General features: G+C 40.8%; 1 protein-coding gene across 1 annotated transcript; it reads right to left on the bottom strand.

Annotated features, from left to right (window-relative positions):
• Positions 1–506: 506 nt before the first annotated feature.
• Positions 507–19956, bottom strand: LOC146583482 (uncharacterized). Its single transcript, XM_085283052.1, has 6 exons — positions 19674–19956; positions 16660–16839; positions 14242–14310; positions 7363–8363; positions 6990–7058; positions 507–671 (listed from the first exon to the last, which is right to left on the bottom strand). The coding sequence occupies exons 1-6, from the start codon at positions 19954–19956 to the stop codon at positions 507–509; spliced, it is 1767 nt and encodes a 588-aa protein (XP_085139178.1).
• Positions 19957–20480: the final 524 nt, after the last annotated feature.

Genomic DNA, 20480 nt, shown 5'->3' with positions numbered 1-20480 from the left:
TGGAGATTTTCTATGACTCAGTTGTAGTGAGTGCGATGTACTTTTTTGTGGTCTGCTGGAGGAGGAACATTGGAGGTGGTGACACCAGCATACTGAATAAACTGATTAAGAAGGCTTGTTCTGTGATTAGCTACAAACTAGATACACTTGACTGTTATCCATCCGTCCATCCATCCATCCATCTTCTTCCGCTTATCCAGACCCGGGAAAGCAGCAGCCGAAGCAGAGAAGCCCAGACTTCCCTCTCCCTGCTCACCTCCTCCAGCCTATCCGGGGGAACACCAAGGCTTTCCCAGGCCAACAAAGAGATATAATCTCGCCAGCGTGCCCTGGGCCTGCCCTGGGGCCTCCTCGGGGTGGGAAATGCCCAGAACACCTCGCTTAGGTGACAGCCAGGAAGCATACCTACCAGATGCCTGAACCACCTCAACTGGCTCCTTTCGATGTGGAGGAGCAGCGGCTCTACTCTGAGCCCCTCCTGGATGGTTGAACGTCTCACCTTATCTCTAAGGGAGAGGCCAGTCACCCTTCAGAGAAAGCTCATTCCCACCGCTTGTATCCACGATCTGGGGAGGGTGCTCGAGGGTGAGCGTCTGGTGGCCCGGCAAAGCCCACCACCCGTAGGTGGCGCTGTAAGGGTCGGGTGCAATATGTGCTGGGTGGCTTGTCGGCTACCAAGATTCATTAATGTTAACATTTTAAAATTCTGTAAAGCTTTGTTGAGTTTCAAAATGTTTAATCATTATCATTATTATTGCTGTTGTTGTTATTATTATCATCAATACTAGTAGTTGTAGTAGTAGCCTTCCAGCTGCTGTAACAGAAGTTATATTTCCTAAATAGGGGATTTTCTTTGAATCTTATTTTATATTCTATGCATGCAGAATACAATGAAACCTGGGTATAATGCTGGTATCATTAGCTCAGCTAAATTAACTAGCAACAATTAATAAAGTTTATAAAAGAATAGTAACATTAGCTTACAACAGCACTAAGACTGCCAAATAACTGGGAGGTAGCAGCCCATCAGTGGTAGAAACCTTTAAGTTATCTGAGTAGAGAAAACACTGTACAGAACAGTTACAGACATGCTAAAAATACCCATATGTAGATTCTCCTAATTTACTTGTTTAAAAGGAATTAGTAAAATAGAGCAGAATACAGTCATTTAGCTGACTGATCAAGTTCACTGCTGACAGCAAAAGGGGAATTTACCAGTAGTCTTTGAGGAAGCCACTGATAAGTGTCTTTGGTATGTTTAGCCAGAGGGATTGCTTGGCTTCTGTAATAAAATCAGTCACAGAGTTCAACACCAACCAGCGAACTGAACTTGTTTTGTTCAGTTTTGTTCTTGTTTTTTTAATATATGTTAATTTTAAAGAGTTTCATTTTTGGATTGTGGATTTTTAGAGTGTAGTTTTCACTAAAATAAGAAATATTATGTAAAAAGATCTAGTCATTAAACATTCCACAACCTCCTCCAGGGGGGTAGCATTTACTCTATCTGCAATGGCAAATGTGCCATTTCTTGGAGAGGTTAATTTATCCATTTTCACCTTTTTTTGTATTATTATAGGTCAAACTTGACAAAATAACTATTCAAGGTTCAATTTAAGAGAATCATTAGTTTTAGTTTTTAAAAATATGCCCTTGGTGGTCTAAAAATATTTGTAAACTGATGAATAAGCTAAACCTAGGAAAAGTCGGGAAAAAGCCAGATGATGGGTATGTATTTAAAAGACACAAAGGTCTATGTACTTAAAACATCAGAGGTGGAATTGACATCAGTGGTGTTTCTAGTGCTCAGTGTTTCTAAGTGTTATTTCATCTTTTTCACATTTTTAATACATAGAAAAAGACCAAAAAAGACCCAAATGCACAATATTTCTCTGGCCTGTTTGATAAGCTAAAATATTTTGAGCTTGATATGGTGGGCTCATTAAAGCTAAGACAACCCAAATGAGAAATAAGCTACAATTGCAGTTGAGTAGAAATTCTTTAAGATTATTTGATGTCAGTGTAAGCTGACCTTAATTGAATCCACTTCTTGATCAACGAATTGTGCAGTTATTTCAGTCAATCTTTACAGGGGCTCTCAAGAGGCAGAAAAAGACTTGAAGTCACTGTTTAATATTTATGGACTGTTATTATTAGACATCAAACATCAATTTTCAAAGAAATAAATTCAATATATTACAAAACTGTGACTGAAGTTATCCCAATAAAGCAAGAGATGAATTGTCAGCACTGAAAATAGTAAATAAACAAACAGCAGTTTGTAGTAGTAGGTCTGGCAAATACGAATACCTAATCATAAGAGGCCACTTTTAATGGAGTCTTTAAAGTGTATGATTTTCTTTAAAATAGAGTCTTTAGTGACAAGTTATAAAGTAATTCATCTTCAGGATGTCGAGCTACATGCTCTAGATTTTGTTTTGCAAATATAATAGAATATGTACCCGTATAAGAGATTTTCATAGGTATGTTGAAAATGTCTTTGTTTGTTACAACTCCAAAGAGAAACGCTGTAACCTGTGTGTGGTGGGGCGTGGTCTGCGGGGTCATGCACCTGCACAGCATCCGCAATCACGACCCGCCCATGCGGAAGCAGGGATTGGGGAGTGTTGTAAGGTGTGTGGAATGTGGTGTGTTGTGCAATAATAACAACCTCTGGACCCGACGTGTCTCAATTACACCAAACTGTGTTTTTTTTAATAGATTGGTCATTTAAAATCATAAACGGTATAGGATGGTCTACCTCATGTCTCTGAGGAACATCTGAAAGGATTGTTTAACTTAATAATCTGGAAGATAAAATGGGTGGAGACCTTTTCTACCAAAAAGTTTTCCCCATCCCCAGAAGATGTTCAAATAATTGATATTGTTTTAAGACACATGAGTAGAGGAGAGCTGGGAGCTCAGATAAGCGGCCTATTGAAATGTTCCAATCCACAACTTGGCAGAAGTGGGAAGTGGTTGAGAAATATATACTGTATTCTTTAATATATTGACTGTATTCAGGACTGTTGCATATTGTCATTTGTGTCAACATGAATCGTATTCATGTATACTTCTCAGTTGCAGTTTATTATATCTGGGACACTGCAATGTCAAATTCTTTGGCACCAGGATAGCAGAGAGTGCAAGGCCTTTTAACTCAAGCATTTTTTATTATGGAGTCTGCAATAATATTTGTGCTCACACGTTTATTGTGAGGTTGTAAAAAACTGGCATTGGCAGCAGCCTGCCGGCCAACAGCAGTATCCTGCTGAGTCATTGATAGCTACCCTCCCCAAGTCTAGATGCTCCCCTGAGGCTGGACCAGAAATGTAGACAGTGTATTCTGTACCAGCCAATGGTTTATGACACCTATACAGCTTTTCTCTTCACTTGGATTGCACAAAAGCACTACAGCATCAGGTGCAGAGCCGACAGTGGGGAGCAGATTGTCAGCCCCAGGAATCAATGTGCAGCTGGAATAAGTGTCTTGGGTGGTTGGGATCAAAAGGCCAGTGAAGGGAACTCATGAAGATCCAGGATGTTGAGTATCACGACCACCTGCCACTGCGTTTTATTTTCCCATGACAGACAGCAAGCTTGATATGGTTATAAGATTTTATTTTTCTTCATATCCCTGGATGATCCTGGGATGCGCACCATAACCCAGCAGGCTCCAGAGCTCTGAGTTCTGGTGGCAGGACCAGGTAATCTTGATATTGCTATTCTTACCATTGTGGTGAGAGGAATCCAGGGCAAATTGCTGTTTCAATAGCTGAGGACTCTCCAAGTTCACTCTCTAGACTGAATCTGAAATAAAAGTCAACATAGGACTGAAAAAGCAGAGTTTTAGCTTTAATCCATCCATTCATCCTTTTTTGCTCAATCCAGGGTACCAGGGGGCCTATCCCAGGCAACATTAATACTCACACCTATTGGCAATTTAATATCACATATCACCCAACCCCATTAATTGTATGTCATTGGAGTGTGGGAGGGAGCCAGAGTACCCAGAGAGAACCGACACAGAAAAGCTCCACAAAGAAAGGTCCCAGTCAGATGGTAAATTGGAGCTGCTTGCTATGAGGCAATCGCTCTAACCACCGTGCCACTGTGCTGCCCCAGCTCTAACCCAGAGAGTTTTAATATATTATTATATGGACATGCTAACATCATTTTAAATATGAGGATTGTTTTTAATATTTGGATGAACATTTTTCCACTCAATGACTGCATTAAGTTTAGAACCAGCCCATGGACAGAACCAAATACTGTATTTCTTCCTTTGATGCTCAGCTAGACCTTTACTGCAGCCACCTTCAGTTGCTGCTGGTTTGTGAGTTTTTCTGCTTTCCATTTTGTCTTCGGTAATTGAAAAGCATGCTCTATTGGGCTGAGATCAGGTGAGTGACTTGCCCATTGAAGAATATCCCTTTTCTCTACTTTGAGAAACTCTTAGATTGCTTTTGCAGTAATGCTTTGGGTCATTATCCATTTGCACTGTGAGGGACTGTCTGATCAGTTTCTGCAATTTTGCCTGTGTACTTCAAAATTCATCCTGCTACTTCTATCAGCAGTCACATCTGCAGTAAACACTAGTGACCCAGTTCCACTGGCAGCCATTCACGACCAGATAATGCCTCCAACCCCTTTGACAGATGACATGGTATGCTTCGGATCATGAACAGTTTCTTTCCTTCTCCATAGTTTTGTCTTCATGCCTCATCATTCCAGTGAAATTAATTTTGGTTTTAATCTATTGATTTTCTTCACCAGAACTGTGCATGTGCAGGTTTGTTAGGTGTCTTACATAAACACCAAAACAAAAATCTAAACCGCACCTTCCTGTTTCTGAGTGTAAATGGGGGTTTGGCTCTTGTTATGAATGCCCTGCATTTCTATTCATCGTGACTCTTGACTGAATTTAACTATGGGTATCTAGCTCCTAAAGAGTGTCCTTGATTTAAATAGATAATATCAAGGTATTTTTCTCAACCAAGAAAAGATTTTGCATCATCCACTGAAATTATCTTCATAACTCTTCGGGTCTTTTGGCATTTCTAAGCTGACTAATGCTTTCCTTGTTTAAAGAATGTTCAATCCTAAACGGTTTTTGCTGTCTCTAGGTTTGTTTTGGTTTTTCAGCCTGGTGATGGCCCCCCTTTAAATGCACTGATATAGCATTCATCTGTTGATTTATCATGGATTAAGGAGAGAAAAGGCCTCACTGGGCCATGGCATTGCTTGTCAGTAAATTGTCAAAAAAAGGTCTGCTCTTCAGTCACTTTTAATAGTGTGGTTAATGAACACACACACCTTGTCATTTAATGGTTTTTCTTTATTTTTACTACTTTCGACATTGTAGATACATAATGAAGACATCAGATATATGAAGCAATGGAATTATGTAGAAAGGAGAAAAAAAAGATAAATTACTCTAAATAGGTCTTATATTTTAGATTCCTCAAATAGGAAGTAGCGCTGCAAACTCTTGGCCTTCTCTCAATGAACTTTGTTACGACCCGGCTCAAAGCCGCAACATAAAAAAAATAAAGATGAATACCAGAGTGTTAGTGAGAAGAGGTTTTATCTAAAAATGGAATAGCAGGTTGGCTAAAATGGTTGGTGCCACCAAGGCAAAGGCAAGTGAGCTCCCAGGAAGCTTGCCTCAGGTATGCTTTTATCCACACCTGACTAGTTGTGGCCAATTAGCACCAGCTGAACACATTGAGATGATTAGGGGCTGCAGAGGGACGTAACACCTCCTCCCTCAAAAGGGTTCCTCTAGGACCCCTAAACAAATTAAAAGCCCCTCTGAAGCCTTGATCCCTCAAAAATAAGCTTTTAAACAGGGATGCCCCTGCATGAGGATTTGAAGTTGCCACACTGAACACACAAAAAGTAACATGTGACCAACACAAAGGGGTACAACAGTCAAACCCAAAATGATTATTCAACCTGCTACAACACAAAATGAGAGCAGCCACGAATAATAACACAAGTGATCTGTGGTCTCCACCACACAAACGGTCACATATAATTGGCCTCATACCACAACAAGTTATTTTAATCCACAAGGTTCAGTAAAGCAAGCATACTAGTGACCAACCACAAATTGGAGTTATGGCCACACAATGATCACATCAAGGGTGGCTCAGCACCCCACAGTGTTATTGCCATCACCTGGCCAACAACACTCACAAGTGACCTAACAAAGGTAGCCATATTCCCCACAACACTAAAGGTCACAGCACAAAACACGCACCACACGAGGATCTCATTAGCATATATCAACACTGACATATTAGATGCACACACGGTGTACACACTATGCCAACATAAAAACGACCTACCCGCCTCAGCTACAGACCATAATTAATGAATGGTCTCAAACCTCCTACCAAGTTTGGTGCCACTGATTTACTATGTGTAACTCCCAGCCTAAAATGCTAAAAACAATAAAAACCTAACTTTACCTACCTAGTCTTCAGTGGTGTACCAGGCTCGAGGCAACTTTAAATGCGAACTCGAGAGCAGGCAGTGGACCAGAGATATGGTCTCCTACCAAACTCCGAAGCATACCCCCACCCAGGATAACCACCAAACACAACAAATTAAAACAACAAACAAGTGCTTCGATGGAAGGGCAGCACAGCACCCAGCTGAAACACACTTACTAAAGGGACGTTGCTCAATCACAGTGAGCACCATCACTCACCCACTTTAAAGTAAAACAAACTGATATTCAGTCTCCACTAAAATGTCCAAAGATCCCGGACGAGCCCCCACTTATGTTACAACTCGGCTCAAAGCCACAACATAAAAAAAATAAAGATGAATACCAGAGTGTTAGTGAGAAGAGGTTTTATCTTAAAATGGAATAGCAGGTTGGTTAAAATGGCTGGTGCCACCAAGGCAAAGGCAAGTGAGCTCCCAGGAAGCTTGCCTCAGGTATGCTTTTATCCACAGTCCCTAAAACTATCAAGCGTTACCTTGAAACATGAGGACCGCTCCAGGAAAGGAAGACCAAGAGTCACCTCTGCTGCTGAGGATAAACTCATCTGAGTCACCAACCCCAGAAATCACAAGTTAACAGCACCTCGGGGTCAAAGGAGCTTGGAAAGAAAAGCGTCTGGACTTCTTTAAGTTGCTTGAAGACGTTTCACCTCTCATCCGAGAAGCTTCTTCAGTTATAAGGTCAAATGGTGGAGAGTCCCAGATATAAACCTAGTGGGAGTAACCCCCCACGGAGGGACAAAAGGACCCCCTGATGATCCTCTAATCGCCTGAGCCAAGGTGGGAAACTGGGTGTGGGTCCCAATCAGCCAGAGTTTCGGGTGTGTTCATTGTGAAACCTGGCCCCACCTTATCATGCGAATTCCTGAGGTCAGATGGCCCAGGATGTGAGTGGGCGTTAAGGCGTCTGGGAAGGGATCTCAAAACTGGATTATAGATGGCAGAGAGTTGGTGTCGTAAACCCCCGCCTCTGTTCAAAGATGGTCGCTCACAGTGGACATAGATGGCTTCTTTCACTCCTCTTTCAAACCATCTGTCCTCTCTGTCCAAAATGTGAACATTGGCATCCTCGAAAGAGTGTCCTTTATCCTTAAGATGCAGATGGACTGCTGAGTCTTGTCCTGTGGAGGTGGCTCTTCTGTGTTGTGCCATGCGCTTGTGAAGTGGCTGTTTGGTCTCTCCAATGTAGAGGTCTGGGCATTCCTCGCTGCACTGTACAGCATACACCACATTGTTAAGTCTGTGTTTTGGCGTTTTGTCTTTCGGGTGAACCAGCTTTTGTCTGAGCGTGTTGCTGGGTCTGAAATACACCGGGATGTCGTGCTTGGAGAAAACTCTCCTGAGTTTTTCTGATACACCGGCTACATAGGGGATGATAATGTTGTTGCGTCTGTCCTTCTTATCCTCCCTCGCTGGTGTCTGGTCTTCTTTTCTGTGCTTCTTTGCTGACTTTAAGAACGCCCGTTTAGGATAGCTGCACATTTTGAGTGCTTCCTTTACATGTGTGTGTTCCTTCTTTTTTCCTTCAGGCTTAGAGGGAACATGTTCTGCCCGGTGGTGTAGGGTCCTAATTACTCCAAGTTTGTGTTCCAAAGGGTGATGGGAGTCAAAGAGGAGGTACTGGTCCGTGTGTGTGGGCTTCCGGTAAACTTCGATGTTGAGTTTGTCGTTCTCTTCAATGTGCACAGCGCAGTCCAGGAAAGGCAAACAGTTGTCCTTTGTGTCTTCCCTGGTGAACTTGATGTTTTTATCCACAGCGTTAATGTGCGCAGTGAAGGATTCCACTTCGTGTGTCTTGATTTTGACCCAGGTGTCATCCACATATCTGTACCAGTGGCTGGGTACTCTTCCTTTGAAAGAGCCAAGAAACAGCACCTCATTTATCTGAGCTCTAGGCCAGATAAATGCCACACAGAGTTCCAGTAGCAGACACATCTCTACATCAACTGTTCAGAGGAGACTGTGCAAATCAGGCCTTTATGGTCAAACTGCTGCTGAGAAACGATTACTAAGGAAAAGCAACAAGAGGGGAGATTTGTTTGAACAAAGAAACGCAAGGAATGGACATTAGACCATTGGAAATCTGTGCTTTAGTCTAATGAGTCTAAGATTTGAGAGCTAAGAGCTAAGATTTGAGAACCTTCACAGACATTTTGAGAGCTTTGGTTCCACCCGCTGTAACTTTGTGTGACACAGAAAAGGTGAACGGACGGTCTCTACATGAATGGTTCCCACCGTGAAGCATGGACAAGGAGGTGTGATGGTGTGGGGGGTGCTTTGCTAGTAACACTGTTGGGATTTATTCAAAACTGAAGACACACTGATCACGCCTTCTACGTTCAGTCAATCCCATTATCAGCAACTCTGCTCTAGATCTGTGCGTGGTAAATCACTGAGTTGGAATTTAGTGGCCTGGACTAGTAAGTCCCAAGAATTAGTTACACATTAATTACACGTTATTATTATTATTTTAAGATTATCATATTAAACAAGTTACCTGATTTTAACTCATTTGTTTTGTTTTTGTTTTTTCAAATGACGGACAGAGAGCCTAAAAGGTTAGTCAGAGTAAACCATTAGTATCATGATATGATTTGATACTTGATACTTGATTTGGCATTGTTAGGAGTCAGATATGCGCAGGAAATGTATCTAGTCCAGGTTTGTCAGCTTGCAACATTTCTTCACTTTTCTCAGACTGAGAAAACTACATCAAGACACCCTTAGCAACCAATCAGTTAAACCTAGATACTTTGTGACTGTGACATGAGTCTGATAAACCCATGGTCTTCACTAATATAGTCATTATGTTAATTTTATTCTGAGGGATTTGGTGTAAAAGATTGATTTTGACAGGAAGAAGATCTCCATTTCAGCAATTTGTTGCTGAGCATCTGAGTGTTCAGACAATTTGCAAGTCCTCGAAAATGCAACACAGAGGAAAAAAAGACAAAGCTGCACAATGTAGTGCAGGAAAATTAAACCTACAATGCGACGCAATCTAAGCACTGTTTTTATATATCTTTTGACAAAAAAGATAAATCAATTTTCTTGGTTTTAACTTACATAACCACTCTGTTATAGGAAAGTCTGCAATTGTCTTTTTTTCCCCTCATTTAAAGATTTTCCATGTGTGCTTTTTGTCTGTTCAAAGCCTATTCTTGCTCTCAGAAACTGAAAGGAAACACATTTAAAACATGCAGAGTTCACCATGTGTTTAAACATTGCAAAGTGTATATTAATCTTTATATATACTTTGTATATCTATATTTTATTATCAAAGCTATAAGATTACTGATGAATGTTAGACATCATTTTTATTTCCCCGGAACAATATTAGTGCTTGTTTGCAGGACTATGGTATTGCATTTAATGTATGGTCTTCTTTTTCTTATAGCCAGTGATCCACTCCATGAACTGCCATCTTATCATGGCCCATCACTGTGGCTAAGGCTACCAAGGTAGCTTAACAATTCTCTGGTGGCCCCTAGGATTTCTGGGATTCACATAGTACTGTACTGGTTAACATGCCTCTGCAATTTTATTTGGAAGTTGAGTTGATAAACTGGGGGACGAAACAGTATATTCTAACTTCAAGGGGACCACAAACTGCATCCCTGAGAAGGTTCGTGCCACAGTACTGGAAAAAGAATTGAGCTCATTAGTTAAACCTTGTTTTCAGGAGAAACAGTGCAGTTTTAATCTTGGCTGCAGAACACTGGAAATGCGCTTTATCTTCTCTACGATATCCAAGGATGAATTTGTCCAAACACTCTACCTAAGAATTGTGCTTGATGGTTTGTTGTAGCTATGCCTGTAATCCTTACCTTTGCTAACAATGGAGAATTTCTTGTTCTTTACCTCCCACATGGTGACATTATTATTATTTACACATGTAATTGTGTGTACTTTGAAACCTTTCATCTTGGCAGCAGTGTAAGGTGAGCAATTCTCTACAATGTGCTCGTAGAATACGTTACAGATAACTACACAGACACATAGAGCTCAAGGAGAGACTTAGCCAGTTTCAGGGATTTAAATAAAGCTGCTGGGGCAAAATATGGATCACAAACCCCCAAAATTCGCAATTTGCCTTTACATCTTTGTTTTTCTTCCATGGATAGATGATCCAAGTTGTCTTCGCTTGAGACAGGTGAACAAAACAACACTTTTGTCCTGCAGTACTACTGACTTTCCACTATTACAGAACTTTTTCATTGGGGTGGCCATATGAAGGCCACTAAAAACAGGAGTGTGGCTCAGCAAAAACTGAATTTCCAGTTTTATTGTGCTGTTGTCAAATATAGGTTACTTGTAAAATATGGCAAAAAAGAGAGAAAGAATTGCATGCCTGGTTAGTTTCCAGAAACAGAATTAGAATACTTTATTAATCCCTATGGAAATTATGCTATTAAAGTTGATATCACTGAAAATAGGCACATATGAAAACCAAATAAGATTTTTAAATCCAGAATATTCTGTTTGAATTGATTGAATGATTTACTGGAAGCCCCAGCCATCACTGTAATGATTCTTAGCAGCTTAAGATTCAGTCTCCCAGAATGCAGTTGTTCAAGAAAGACAAATAAGTATTAGATCATGTAAGAGTGTGAAGTGTTGCCTGTCTCTGTGTTGGCCATAAAATGCACCAGTGATCAGTCCAGGGATTGGCAACAGCTTTTCTGCAGCCTAATATGGATAAAATACCTGAAAATAATAACACCACACAAAGACCTCCATGTGTTTCAAAACCAACTATTTACTGGTACAGAACAAAATAATCTTCTGGCATCACATTTATTCAGAACAGTTGTTTCTGTCCGTCACATTTATTAGAGTTATTACTTAAAGGACAGTCTTGTCAGGGGGGGACAATGTAACAAATTTGTGGGGGTGGCCAATGCCCCCCTGTGCTCATCTCACGTGACTGGAAACAATGGATACTGGAAAGACCACAATTCCAAACTTCCTAGAATGTCTTGGTTGTTCATTTTGATCCCATCCCACAACAGAAGTATTGACAAACAGGTTTTTGCTTGAACAAGTTAATTTGTTAATTTGGATATTCTTTTTAATGTAAGTAAGATTAGACAAAAGTACTTTAGATTTAAGGTTTTCAGGTTTTATTATTATAATAATTTTGTAAGTAAATATTAGAATAAAGATAACAAATAAGCAGCACGGTGGCACGGTGGTTAGCACTGTTGCCGCACAGCAAGAAGGTCCTGAGTTCAATTCCAACATCAGGCCGGGGTCTTTCTGTGTGGAGTTTGCATGTTCTCCCCGTGTTTGCGTGGGTTCCCTCCGGGTACTCCGGCTTCCTCCCACCATCCAAAGACATGCAGCTTGTGGGGATAGGTTAATTGGATAATCCAAACGGCCCTGCGACAGACTGGCAACCTGTCCAGGGTGTACCCCGCCTCTCGCCCTATGACAGCTGGGATAGGCTCCAGCGCCCCCCGCGACCCTGAAAAAGGATAAGCGGAAGCGAATAGATGGATGGATGGAGATAACAAATAAAGATTACAACAATAAGTAACATCTGCATAATTTAAATAATGTATAAGAAAATCATGGGTATTACCTGGGCTAAAAAAAAAAAGAGTTGCGCTTCACCGGATCTGCAGCCATTCATTCACAGTCCATGCTGTTCTTCCTCAGTCTGCAGGCCTCAGCTCTACTTCTTAGGCCTGAACAGTCTGATTTGGGTGCTCTGCTCTGGATGTCATGGTCCTGCGACCATGACTCAGTGACTTTATGTTTATGTTCTTTATTGTTATTACTTTCATTATTATTCATGGCTGTTTTGGGATGGTTTGTGTTTGGGATTTTAGACACTGGGTTCTGGGTTTGTGCTCCCTCTGTTGGTCCCTGGTGTTAGTGTTCCCCTGTCTCGTCAGGTTAATCAGGTCTAGCTGTTTCCCCCACCTGTGTGTGATTTCCCAGTGTCTCTTTGTGTACTTATAGTGTGTGATTTCCTCTGCTCCTCGTCGCGTCGTCTGTGTTCATACCCAGTGAATCCCCTGCGTGCTCTCCCTGCTGTTCTCCCTTCATGTTCAGGTTTGCCACTCCCTTTGAGTAGTTTCTCCCACTTTAGTTCGTCCTTAGTTCTGTTTTGCCATCTCCACTTTATGTTCAGTATTGTCAATAAATCACCTTCACATCTGAGTAAGTGCTGCATCTGAGTCCTCTTTTCCACTCTTCACACGGCCGCTGCCCCGGACCGTGACACTGGATTTCACTCTTTATTTACTCAGATTAGTTCTCCATGATCAAGGCTCTCTGCTTAATTCAGTTTTGGTTCAACATTCAGTCTGCGACCCATTCAGTCCTGCAGTAATTATTAAACTTTAACTAACTACAGTCCCTGATATATATATTTATTTATTATCATGTACTTTCATATCAAAATATGCGTGAACAGTTTTATTGTTATCTCACTGTATTATAAATAACTCAATTTTAGGAAAAGTCGTAGAATATCAGATGATTTTTAAAATGTTAAGGTGTCAAAATGAGTTCCTTAGTGGTTCTAATGTTAAAGAGTAGGAAGTATTGGGCCAGTTGTTCCAGGTCATATGATTCCTGTAGAACCATGGTGAAGATCTGGTTCACATTACTGAGAATAAGTGACTCATTCTGGGATAAATGGCTGTTTGACTACTTTAGTAAGAAAATAAATTATAATTACATATCCTTATAAGGTGACAGATTTAGTTGGTGGTGAAGCAACAATACACAGACACTGGCTCTGCCTTTAAAGATTAGCTACTTCAGGAACATCAAATTACAGCCCTCTCTTACTTTAGACTGCTGCAATGACTGGTACAAAGAGTACCAAAAATATGACATAAGATTTTTTGTGTAACGATCAAAATAAAATGTGTGAAAGGAGATTTTATTGGCAAAAGCATTAAAGGAATTTATAGGACATATGACACTTGTGATTCTTATCCATCACGATTCATAGGATTTAATTAGAATTACTGCCCCACTATTAAGATCTGAATAAATGTACTCAGTCAATGTTTGTGCAGTAACCTTAACTAAAGCTAAGTGTTGTCCTGCACTAATATATAGCAACTAATTTCTGATGCAACATGGATCCTCAGTGCAGCTTGACATTACAGTCATTTGGACTTGGCATATGTGTTAAAGACTAATTAGTGAGGAAAACACTGTCAAGATGCCATATGGTGGCAAAGACAAAGCAGCTTGCAGAGGTCTGGTGCCATCCAGTACACTTAAGAAATTTAAATGCTAGAAAGGCAGCCTGTGTCTACAATCGAGGTACACCATATGGAAATGAGGTCAAATATTATCAAAAAATTGACATTTTGTATTTCACATGCACAAAGAAGAAAAGTGTGTGAGTGTGTGTGTCTCTTTGTGTGGTGGTGGTGGTGGTGGTGGTGGGGGGGGGGGGGGGGGGGGGGGTTGTATGATAGACCAGTGGGCTCGGTGTGAATTGTAAGGTTAAAACAAATTTAAAACTGATGTAACTATCTAAATTACAGTAAGAACTACTAGCAACTCACATGCTCAATAATCTTAACCGTCAAAGCATGCAGTCATTTCTTAGAGCTGCTCTATAGATGAGAGGGCACAGCATTGGGTCAAATGGATCACAGGAGATTATGCTAATATTGAAAGACGGAGCACAGAGTCTTGTCCTCATTCAGCTGAGACAAATCCTTGTGCAATGCGACATTATATAACAATTCTTACCTCGTTGACTATCTCTACAATTGTCTTGTAGGAACACTGACAGAAGTGTGAAGATAATGTGGTTGGGATCTAAAGAAAAGGAGAAATGTAAGCATAAAAGATGTTTACATCATTTTTTTTCAAAGGGGATTGTTGACATGTAGATATGAGGAAATTTTCAAATGTTTGCTACTGTTAGAGTTATTTACCCTGATACTAAAATAGATTAGATTTAGGATGTTTCACAAATTTCCCATGTAAGGGGACATCATTAGCATTACATTGGGAAGATTTGCAGCTCAAATATTGCTTATATTTCTGGTTTGTGCAAGATTTTTGCTGTCATCAAGCTTAAACGCTAATCAAAAGTTAAAGTCCATCTTCAGTCACTTTCTACTAAAGTGATTAATCTGTTAATAATAGGTGGGCAGACTCTAGCATAGCTGAATGCAGGCTGCACTATTTTAAGTACAGGCTTAATTAAAAGTGTAATTTTAGTATAAGTCATTAATGTTCGAGAATCATTTTCATCAATTCAAACTTTTTTTTTTCCAAATAATTCTTCTTTTTAAAAGTTCGATGTATGAGATCCCTTTCTTAATAAAAAGTCTAATACTGTTAGTGAATACCAACACAGTATGTAGTATAGTAAGTGAATCAGTCTATAGAGGATATTTTTTTCTTTCAAACAACTTTACATACATTCTATCAGTACTCAATATAACAAGAAGCCTTTACAGTAAGGTGCAAAGAAAATACAGCCTGTTTAAATTCTAAGGTTTTACATATCAGGACATAACAATATTATTGTCCTTAGTAGTGCTTACAACTTGCGTAAATACAACTGCAGATGAATGACTGAACATGATGTTTTGTCATGACATGTCCTCCTCCTATGCATTTCCTGTGCCACTATGTACTTTGTAAAAATTAAGGGAAAATGAAGAAACAGTGTGTGAAAACTATTGAAAGCAGACAGTTACTGTTTCCATAGGTAAATGAAAGCCAAGTCTTGTCATCAGCAAGTGTGACTATCTCTAAAAGAGCATACGCTTTGTTACTTTGCTGGTGTGGATATGTGTTTTAACATAATATCATGGAGGAAAGACAGTTATCTAAGAGATGTGGCTCCCCTACCATCTGGGAAGGGTTATAAGGTCATTTAAAAATAATTTGAAGTCCATCATTCAGGAGCAGATATATGAGGTGCCGTAAGGGACATTATTACTGAAACACTCTCACACACACTATTGAAATTTTATCTCTCACACACACTAGTGAAACGCTCCCACACACACTAGTGAAACTCTCTCACACACTCCACTGAAAAACCAAGGCATTTCAGTTGAACAGGAAGGCATGAAAGTGGTCCTGTTGCTGAGGTTGGGGTCATCCTGTAATCTCTTACGCACTACCTCCAATGCTTCCTGTTGGGTCTGTGTTTCCACAAGCCCCGCTAATTCTAGAGACGTATTCATCATGAAGAAAACAAGACAGTCGATCGATCGATTATTTGCGCAAGGGAGGCCTCGTCTGTGTCCACCACGAGAATGACCTCCAGATCTGACCTCCTCCTGCTACCTTTTATTGAGAGACAGTTCACACAAAACACGTCAGAACAAAGCCACGCCTCCTTGGTTCTAAGACAGGCATTGTATGTATATGTGTGAACTTCTGTAAGAATGCGAGAATGTGTGTGTGTGTGTGTGTGTGTGTGTGTGTGTGTGTGTGTGTGTGTGTGTGTGTGTGTGTGTGTGTGTGTCAGACCTCCTGCTGACCAAAGGGTCGTAAACGCAGGAAGCTTACATCAAAAGAAGCAGATCTTCCGGATGTATCTGCAATAAAACATTACAGCCCCCCCATCCAGAACCTCAAGAATCTGGGGGGAAGGACAATGGAATTTCTTTCATCAGAGTTGGCAAGCATAGAAATGACAACATTTAACAATTCACTCTAATTGTCACGGGTAATGGGGAAATACAGACTCAGTCGCGGAGCTCTGGATGCGAAGCAAACAGTGCGTTTATTTACAGTGCTCAAAAACAGTCTCAAAACACAAAGCGAAGTGCAAAAATTCAACGGTGATCATCTCCAAATTCCCAGTGGTGTGCAGGTGAGTCTCCCAAGTGATTATCCGAGTGTGTTTCTCCTCCGAGAGCTTAATCCAGCGGGCTCCTTCTCTCCAACCTTCTGCTCCGTATCACTTCCTCCTACAAACAAGTGACAACAACAGGTGAGAAGGGTGGCCGGCTAAAGCTATGTTACAAGTAACAAACACTCTTTACTACCGAGCTTCCAGTACAATCCAGCGTCGACTGCCATCCGGACACACAGTTAAATACCTCAGCCCACGATGATCAGTGACAGCTGGGTGGAAAATTAGGTGCAGGTGTGTCAGCCACTGGGTGGAGGAGGAGAGAGAGAGAAGCACACACATACACACAGGCAGGTCGCCCCGGGAAGGACCGTCCGACCATGACACTAATACTTCCGTGACTGGGATGCAAGTGAAGAGAGATGTAACGTCGTACGAGACCATGGTCTCATCTGCCTCCATAATGACATCTCTCACCTTCTCAACAAAATCCAAAGTGTTCTGAATGTGGTGTTCAGAGCTGCCTACCAATGGGTTGAGGATTGAAGTCAGAAGGGTGCATCTTTCGCCATCTTACAATGCTGTGATTGCAGCCATTCCCCAACTCTCTGTGAATGGTACTCATGGCCATTGATTAGTGGGCTTTGATCAGTGGGTTTTGGTCAGTGGCTGTTGATCAATGGTCATGAGAATTTTCATAATTAAGATTAAGGAAATGAATATAATAGAATAGAATAGAATAGAATAGCCTTTATTGTCATTCTACAGAGTACAACGAAATTGGAGTGCCACTCCACAAATGACCTCCCAGCCCATTGTTCCTTCAGTGGGCTGGGTTCAGTCATTATGCAAATGTACTGTTTATAAGATCGGGGAAACCTGCAGTCAGCTGAGACTGAAGAAGTCACTTGGATGAGTGACGAAACGTTTCTCCCACAAAACGCTACATCCAGATGAACAGAATCAACTTTTGGAGATTTAATTACCTGGATGATTGAGCATGCATCAAGACTTCTTCAGAGAAAACAACATTGTAGCATGACTTAGCCCAGACAGTTGATTCTTTTTATCTGGATGTAGTGCTTTCATTGGGAGAAAATGTCCGGATGAATAGAATCATATTTGTGGGATTTTCTTACCTGGGTGATGAGCATGCATTAAGACAGCACAGTTTACATTCGCAAAGTTGCTTCTGAACAAACCATAAAACTTGTGGAATAATGTCCTTTGAACAGACCAAAGTGGAGATATTGGGCTATAAGCACAGCTCCACATTTGAAATAAACCAAACACCTCACAGAAGCTGTTAAGCACAGTAGTGCAGGTGTGATGGTTTTTGGGGCTTGTTTTGCAGCCCCAGGAACAGGGCACCTTGTAGTCACTGAGTCAGCCGTGAAATCCTCTGTATACTAGTATTCTAGACTCAAGTGCAAGGTTGGTCTAACAGCTAAAGTCTGGATGAAACTGGTTCATAGAGCAGGGCAATAATCCCAAGCACAGCAACTAAAGAAAAGAATCAAGGTGCTGCAATACTACAGTGAAATTCCAGACATCAAGTCAATTGAAATGCTGTAAACAAAGTCCCATAACTCAACGAACTGAAGCCACACTGTAAAAGAAGAGTGAGCCAAAATTCTTCAATGTGAGTGACAATGTGAGAGGCAGATAAAGTCATGCAGAAAATGATTACTTCAGCTTGTTGCAGCTCAGTGGTTCTACTGGCTATTAAATAGTTTCACCATTTCGTTTCTGTGAAATAAATAATGACATTGATGTATTTTAAGACCTGACAATGACCACACAAGAGGTTTTCAGTCATAAAACAACATATGTGATATGCAGTGCTTAGTACTGGTACTTACTATAGTGCAATAACAGTCCCAGACAGTTCTGCTAATGTCAAATCACAGCTTTGGCAAAGAGTTTTTAAAAATTTCAAGGATTTTCTTAAATGCACACAGCGAAAAAGAAAAAGAGAGAAAAATAATAGGCCACTATCCCTCAAACCACATCCCCACCCACAAATGTTTCTATGTACTGCTGGTCAGTGAGAAAGGAAAAATGAAAGTCAAGAGAAGAAAAGCGTCATGCTGTGGGCTGTGCAAATGACACGGACGTAGAGGGGACCCCCTGCCAGTGTGGACTACTGTGATGACAGGAGACATGAGAGAGGACCAGCAGGCCTTTCAAGTTTTGAAGGGAGAGTTGTTGCAGCTACTTGCTGTGGGCAATTGTACCATCTTCGGATCTCAGCTGCACTGTTCTCTCTCTTTCACGTTCACAAGACAGAGGGTGCATGCATATCTATGAGAAATGCTTACTTTGCCTTTGGAAAGCAGCTATTTCATTTTATTTCTCCTATAAGTCCTAGCTCAAGCTTTCCTAACCTTGGGATCAAGATCCCATAAGGCCTTTTTGATAAAAGCGAGGGAGGCTGCTTTATAAACAAGTACTGAACTGTTTGTTTAAACTATTCATTTGCCCACTGAGTCCAGAGAACCTTTTGAAAAAAACATCTTTTTCACTGCCAATCCATAGTCAGTATGTTGCATACTTTGATAAGATTGGTTTGGAATGTGTACAGCCCAAGACTGTAATACTCTGCAGCAGGTGATTGAAACGAATGCAAACGACATCATCAGTACCCATCTACTAAATATCTGTGATATCATTGAGGTGATTTTTACAAGAAAATAACTTCCTGAGCCACAGCATGTTCACCCTACAGATGTCTTACAGGCAATACAGAACTGTGGTAGCATTCAATCTTTGGAGCAGTTTATGTCCTCAGGCTTGGGAGGCTGAATTCCTCCATCAAATTCAACCACACTCTGCTGTATATATATATATATATTTATTGCTATCATTTTGCATGTGTACTTATGATTTTGTCAGTCATTCTCAACACACTGAAGTCATTCACTGTCTTTGTGGCGTAAGGTACCAGGCTTAAACTTGCACAGAAAAAACAAGTTTAGCACAGTGCCACTGATCGGCAACAAACTGACAATCACTTGATCTGAAATTTAAAAAGAATGTACTTAAATTAGAAGTTTTATATATAGAAGAGGTCCACTAACCTAATGACTTTGAGCTGAAAGTCTTTGACTTTGATTTTACTTGTAACGCTTTCAGACCATGTTCATTAAATATAAGTACACATTTTTCTACTTGAACATTTGAAGGGTGGAAGCAAGGAAAAATTAGGTTTTAGGAATATGTTTAACTAAAAATACAACTACATAATTTTTTTTTGTTTTGCTGTTTGTAATGTAGCCTCTGAATCACACTTTTTCTTTATCTGACTTGGAGAGTTGGACAAATGACAATTTTGCTATGTTTGTTATTGACACACTACGGCAGGGAGTGGTCTGATGCTCGGCCAGGCCCGGGTCCGAACTGCCAGACCCTCGTTCACCTCCTTCAGACTCTCGGTCTGGGTGTACAGCTCTTCCTGCCAGCGGTGTAACACTGCTGCCTGCTCCTATTGTGCGAGCTCGGCCACCACCTGGGCCAGCGCCTTCCCTGGCTGGCCCAGTCCTCGGTCTGCTGTGACCCCCTACTAGGTTTTGGCACCACTGTAAACAAACCACGACAGATCCCACCACATTTCCATGCTTTTCTGCATACTTTATTCTCATGGTTGCTGTTTTAACAATACTCAGCTACTGCTTTGCAGCTCGCAGCCACACACATCACCAACTACTACCAAGACAGGTCCTAGTTCACCCTTTTAAAGCAGGCACGGCATGATCGTTGATCAGGTACATCCACCTCGCCGCACCCGCACCACCAACCATGTCCCGCCACACACACATACTTGTTCTTTTATATTTATATTTATAGGTGTATTTACATCTATACCTACATCCATAGATGTTTTTCTGCTTATCTTGGTTGTAATGTATTTACATTATTATTACTGTAATATTTTAGTTCCTAATGCCTTCATATACGTTCAAACCAGGCTGGTCACTCTCCTCTGGTATGAACAGGGCATTTTCTCTCTGGGAACTGCGCTCACTGGACATTTTCTCTTTTTACTGATACTCTCTCTAGACCCTTGAGACACTTTTAAATAAGACTCTTGGTACGTTCTCTCACATTCATTCCAATACTCGGGAACCTCTCTCCAGTAATTTGTTCACATCTCTGAGTCTTTATA

The sequence above is a fragment of the Mchenga conophoros genome, linkage group LG1, assembly GCF_057382185.1.
Source record: "Mchenga conophoros isolate Kocher_MC1m ecotype Shallow Benthic linkage group LG1, M_conophoros_male_GT1.1, whole genome shotgun sequence".
Lineage (NCBI taxonomy): Eukaryota > Metazoa > Chordata > Actinopteri > Cichliformes > Cichlidae > Mchenga > Mchenga conophoros.
Note: the sequence above shows the minus strand (reverse complement) of the source record. Positions and strands in the feature narration are given on the sequence as shown.

Bases quoted from the DNA above. Each gene is read 5' to 3' on its own strand.
- LOC146583482 (XM_085283052.1), bottom strand. From the start codon at position 19,956: ATGAGAATAAAGTATGCAGAAAAGCATGGAAATGTGGTGGGATCTGTC. The intron at 16,840-19,673 runs GTAGTGTGTCAA...ACCCATTGGTAG, and splicing joins GCATCAGACCACTCCCTGCC to GCAGCTCTGAACACCACATT. The intron at 8,364-14,241 runs GTAAGAATTGTT...GCTCTTTCAAAG, and splicing joins TTGTAGAGATAGTCAACGAG to GAAGAGTACCCAGCCACTGG.